General features: G+C 44.2%; 1 protein-coding gene across 1 annotated transcript in view; it reads right to left on the minus strand.

The window, feature by feature from the left end:
• Positions 1-758: 758 nt before the first annotated feature.
• CDC25C (cell division cycle 25C) overlaps positions 759-5,540 on the minus strand; it is a 40,981-nt gene continuing 36,199 nt past the window's right edge. Inside the window, exons 9-12 of the mRNA XM_012646399.1 lie at positions 2,703-2,826; positions 2,013-2,146; positions 1,541-1,652; positions 759-1,343 (exon numbers count right to left, since the gene is read on the minus strand). Of these exons, the coding sequence (XP_012501853.1) occupies positions 1,194-1,343; positions 1,541-1,652; positions 2,013-2,146; positions 2,703-2,826 (520 nt within the window). The 3' untranslated portion in view covers positions 759-1,193. The remainder of the gene's footprint in view (positions 1,344-1,540; positions 1,653-2,012; positions 2,147-2,702; positions 2,827-5,540) is intronic.

Raw genomic sequence — 5,540 nt, forward strand, 5'->3', positions numbered from 1 at the left:
ATAAAAAGTCTTCCTGAACTCTATCAGATCTTGCTTTGTACTTTTATTTTCTTTTATTCCTATCTTCCTATATCACAAACCTCTCCTTCCAACCATCCTGAATCCTAAACTTGTCTTTGTGAGATGTGAAATGCAGTGGAGAAAAGAGTTTGGGAAATGGAGAAGTCAAAACCCCACTGAGGCTATAGACAAGGAACATTTGGACCCCAACTCAGATCTGTCATCTGCCTTAAAGAATGCCAGTCATCTTGGTTTTCTGAGCCTAGATACCACGTGGTGCTGAATCTGGCGTGTACTTTTAGATAACTCATACCAGAGAATGGTCTAGAAAAGTAAAGCCTAGGATATTGCTGAAGAAACAGTTTGGAAGGTTTTCCTTATTTCTAGAGAAGTGGTTCTCAGCCTTAGCTAACATGCATCAGAATCCACTGAAAAGATCTTGCAGATGTTTTTTTGTATATATATAAAAAAAGAATCAACTGAAAAAGGAGATTTTCAAAAACCCAGATTTCTGAGCCCTAACCTCAGAGGTTCTAATTTAGTAGGTCTGGGGTGGGGCCTGGAAATTTGCATTTTAAACAAGTTCAGATGATGCTGACGGTCCAGGGTCCAAACTTTGAGTATTACTGGTTTAGAGAAAAGCCCCTTGGCCTCTGCTATGAATAAAGACAGCTACACATTTTTGTCTGAAAGAGTTTAATTTGGTGATCACCTGCCTATACAGATCTAGGAGCAGGCTGGGCTCACAATCACACCTCTCATTTTGCAGTGTTTATTTTCCCATTTTAAAAAAGGGAGAGGGAGAAGCAAAGGAAAATACAGAGAAAGAAGTGGGCAACTCTCTTGCATAGCCAGAAGCCCAGGGACAGAAACAGTTGGCTGGCTTGTGAGAAGACATGAGTAGTTGGGAAGAGGAATACAAGAGCTCCCTGAAACAACACAAATCTCCATGCAACTCAAGGCTACAGCCTTACAAAGCCAGCTCCAGGATTCAGCCACCACCCACCAGGGTTCAGCTCTACTGAAACCTAACCAATCCCCAGGAATGGGATTTCAATAGTTCGGTAGCCTGTTGTTTTGCAGATATCTTTTTAACAATCTTGGGTTTAGCCATCCAGAAGAGGGCCTGTTTCTGCTCAGAATTTCTGTAGTGTCTTTTGGTGACTCCCTAGCAGCCAGTGGCTGGTCTGTCATCACTGGCTCTTGTCCTTCACCAGGAGGGCAATTTGCTCCCGCAGCTGCCGCTCCCCTTCCTGCACTTTGTTCTGGCTTCGACACCTCAGTAGCTCAGCCTTGTGGTCCTGGTGATGCATAGGGCAGTAACTCTGCGGTTCACATAGCACCTGAAAGGTAGGGGACAGAGTAAGGGATTCTCTAGACCCTGGAACTCTGCCTAGTAAGTATAACAGAGACGCTGCTGCTGGCTGTTGCTAAAAAGGTGCAGGGTTTCCTCTCAGAGTGCTTCGCAGGCTCTGCGAGTTGCATGCTAAGTTGGCTCCCCCAACACAAGTCTAGGTTCCCCTCTTTACTCCCCCTTTACCATATATTCTGGAAAGAAGTGTCTGTAGCCCCCTTTAAGGATATACAGCTCTGGGTAGTACAGTGCAGGATACTTGTTCAGAGCCCTGTCCTCTTCTCGCAGAGAGCGGCACCTTTAGAGAAAACCCAGAGATGAGTGGGGTGGAAAGAAGAAAGCTGGGATCCCATGGGCCATTCGCTGGGGAGGGGGAGGAAGAAGAGACTATTGCTAACCCCACACAAGACCTTCTGATCTCACTGTGTTTGCACAACGAGGTCCAAGTAGCACCACTTTTCCTCTTTCCCTTCTCCTTTATTGCTCCAAACTTTGAATTACAGAAACACCTTCCTTCAACCTCCCTACATTCTTCAAACTGTAGTGGAGAGCATTCGCTCGGTCAGTCTCATTCGCTCGGTCAGTCTCTGTCTGAACTGGTCTGGGAGTCTAACTCAAGATCCATTTCCATCACCCGCCCTAGCCCATGTAGACTCACATCCGGGGACCCCGCTCTGAGGAGAATTCACAGTGGAACACGATGATTATTCTCTTCTGGGTGTCCACAGGGACAATGGGCTTCTTCAGAAAGAAGTTATACAGTTCTTCCTGACTATACAAGTTTAAGGCTCCCTGTAGAAGAAGATTTTTAACAAATATTTCATCAGAGCTTGTAGACAGTGCCAATACTTAGAAATGACTGGAATACCAACCTGGTACATTTGGGCCAGAAAAGCTAGACTATAAACACTTTCTGGGCAGGGACCTAAGTACATCTCTATATCCACCCCTGGGGTCTGATACAGAGCTAGGTATGTAGTATTATTCTATGAACAATAAATGTTTATAGAACTGAACCACCAGAAGTTTAGGGGTTATTGCAAGGAACATCCATGAGCAGTAAGTGTTTACAAAGTGCTTCTTAGTCTTTGGATTAATATTTTTATTTCTAGGTAGGAACCCTTGGCCCCTACCTAGAGAGAGATTGGTCTAGGAGGGAAAGGGGAAGTAAGTTGTTTAAGGTATACAGAATTAAAACAGGAATGAGAATTTCAGCTTTGATGTGCTCCAAATGTATAATCTCTGCCTTGGTTCTAGCATTCATAGGACGCTCTGTCCATAGACTTTTCTAAATAAAAAGCTATCTCCAGCCCCTTCCCCCCTACGAATGTCTACAATGCAATCTCACCTGGATGTGTCCACCCAGGTATTCATATGGATAGCGGCAATCGATGATATAAAACTTCTCAATCAGATCGTGGAACTTCCCCAACAGTAAGGCAGCCACCTGCACAGAAAGAATGAACACCTTGCTCACTGCCACTCTGAGAGAGAGAAGAGTCAATGATACAGTTCCTTCTGTGCACATTCCCATTAGTCACCCAGGATTCTGCTGTATGTCAGCCTCCGAAGTCATCCTATATTTGAAATGTGGCAATGTTCAGCCCCACCCCACAAAAGAGGATGAAATAGGAAGTGGCGTTTTTAGAGAACAAAAATAGCTGGCACTGCTGGGACACCAAAGAAGACCATATTTAGGCTACACATCTGGGGGCAGGCATGGCTGGAATCAGCCTCTCAGGAGACATCCTAGGACTTCTGCAGGGGCAGAGATAGCAGCTAGAGATCTCGATTTTGTAGGAAGAGATGGGAAACAGTTCCCCACTTGCCATAAAGGAAGAAAGCAAGTTTTTCAGAAAAGGATATGGAAAGTGGAAGGAAAAGGTTGATTCCTAAAGGGGGAAATTTAAACTAAGCTCAGTAGTGTAAGTTAGTTCGGTCTTTCTGGAGGGAACTTTGTATATACGTATAAAAATAAATGCAATCACACTTTGACTCAGCAATTTCTTTTCTAACATCTTAAGTAAACAGAAAAGTACACAAAGATGTAGGCACAATGCTATTCATTTTAGCATTGTTTTAGGTTATAAAAATATTAGAAGCTGGGTGCAGTGGCTCACACCTATAATTCTAGCACTTTGGGAGGCTGAGATGGGAGGATCACTTGAGGCCAGGAGTTCGAGAACAGCCTGAACAAAGCGGCAAGAACTGTCTCTACAAAAAATAGAAAAATCAGCCAAGCTGATGGCATGTGCCTGTAGTCTCATCTACTCAGAAGGCTGCTTGAGGCCAGGCACGATAGCTCACACCTGTAATCCTAGCACTCTGGGAGGCCGAGGTGGGAGGATTGCTCAAGGTCAGGAGTTCGAGACCAGCTTGAGCAAGAGTGAGACCCCGTATCTACTAAAAATAGAAAGAAATTAGCTGGACAACTAAAAATATATATAGAAAAAATTAGCCGGGCATGGTGGCACATGCCTGTAGTCCCAGCTACTTGGGAGGCTGAGGCAGAAGGATCGCTTAGCCCAGGAGTTTGAGGTTGCTGTGAGCTAGGCTGACGTCGCGGCACTCTAGCCCGGGCAACAGAGTGAGGCTCTGTCTCAAAAAAAAAAAAAAAAAAAGACCTCTGATAACAACTTCCGGGTAATCCAAGAGTCTATCCTCTGTTCCCAGATACCTCAGGACTTCTACCTGTGGCCTAGATAATAGGCAAAAGCTCCTTTTCTAAACACTCACCTCACTACCCGTTATGGATTGATTTAGGAGGGGGCTAGACAATAAGAGCCGTAACTAGAAGACAGGTTGATGATCAATGGTCTCTGGGAGAAGAAAATAAGAAAATCGATATTTTAAAATCTTTACAGTAACTATGTCTATTATGGTGTTACACCCATGGTCCTATCTAAGGAAAACTCTCTTGCTCGTGATACCAGCTGATGGTACAGTCCACATTCTACATACCAGTATTCTCAACCTTTCCCAGGGGAAAGGATCCCTGCCAACCATCTCCTATGTCCGCATCCACCCTACCCCCAGCCACTGATGACTGGAACATATTGCTGGTTGAACACACGTGTTTAGTGGTCTAGAGTAAGAAAATAATTTGGGCCAATCAGGTTCCCTCTCCTGGTAGACTAACTTGGAAAATGGAGAAATAATCAGGCAGCAGCAGGAGCCAAAACTTAAAAGGAAGAAGGAAAGAGATATGGTCAAGGCCATGAGGCCAATGATGGATGGATGGATAAACCAAAGGTAGAGCAGGAGAAAAGATGTGATGAGGGGCTGAGGAGCAGGTTGCCCAGTCTCCATGACAGAGTTGCCTTCATATTACTTCAATTTTCCTTGAGAAGAAGGCAGGGGAAAGCCAGATCATATTATTCTCCTGCTTAACTCTCCCTCCAATAGTGTTCCACTTAACTTAGAATAAAATCGAAATACTCACCACAGCCCAAAGGTCCTACATGATCTCCCTTATGCCTACCTCTTCTTTCTCACCTCATGCAACTCTCCCCTCATGCACACTGGCTTCTCAGTTCCTCAAACATGCCAAGATCTTTTCAACCTTGGGACTTTTGTACCTGCAACTTTCCCTCTTCATGAAATGCTCTTGCCTCCACTCTTGTCATGTATGGTTCCTTCACAATTAGAGTGACCGACTTCATCCCAGCCTTAGCAAGTCCCAAGTTGCTAGGATGAAAGTCCCACATCCTAGGATCTTCCACAGTCCCCGGCAAACAGGGACAGTTCATCACCCTATTCTTAACCAAATATCTCCTGCTAGTGGAGATCTTCCTTTATCACCTCCATTTAAAGATTCCTTTCTGTTATGTTAGTCTCTATTCCAGCCCTCATTTTGTTTCCTTCACTACACTTGGACAATTTGCAATAGCTAAATTATTTTGTCTATTATGGCCAATATTTGCAATTTGGCTACCCAGCATCTTGTTTTAATAAAATTCAAGTTAATTCTGCTTGGAGTGGATGCTAAAAAACAAAAACAACAATAACAAAAAATTCAAGTTAGAGGCCGGGCGCAGTGGCTCACACCTGTAATCCTAGTACTCTGGGAGGCCGAGGCAGGTGGATCGCTCAAGGTCAGGAGTTCTAGACCAGCCTGAGCAAGAGCGAGACCCCGTCTCTACCAAAAAATAGAAAGAAATTATCTGGACAACTAAAAATATATATA

Source organism: Propithecus coquereli, unplaced genomic scaffold (assembly GCF_000956105.1).
Source record: "Propithecus coquereli isolate 6110/MARCELLA unplaced genomic scaffold, Pcoq_1.0 Scaffold242, whole genome shotgun sequence".
Classification (NCBI taxonomy): Eukaryota; Metazoa; Chordata; class Mammalia; order Primates; family Indriidae; genus Propithecus; species Propithecus coquereli.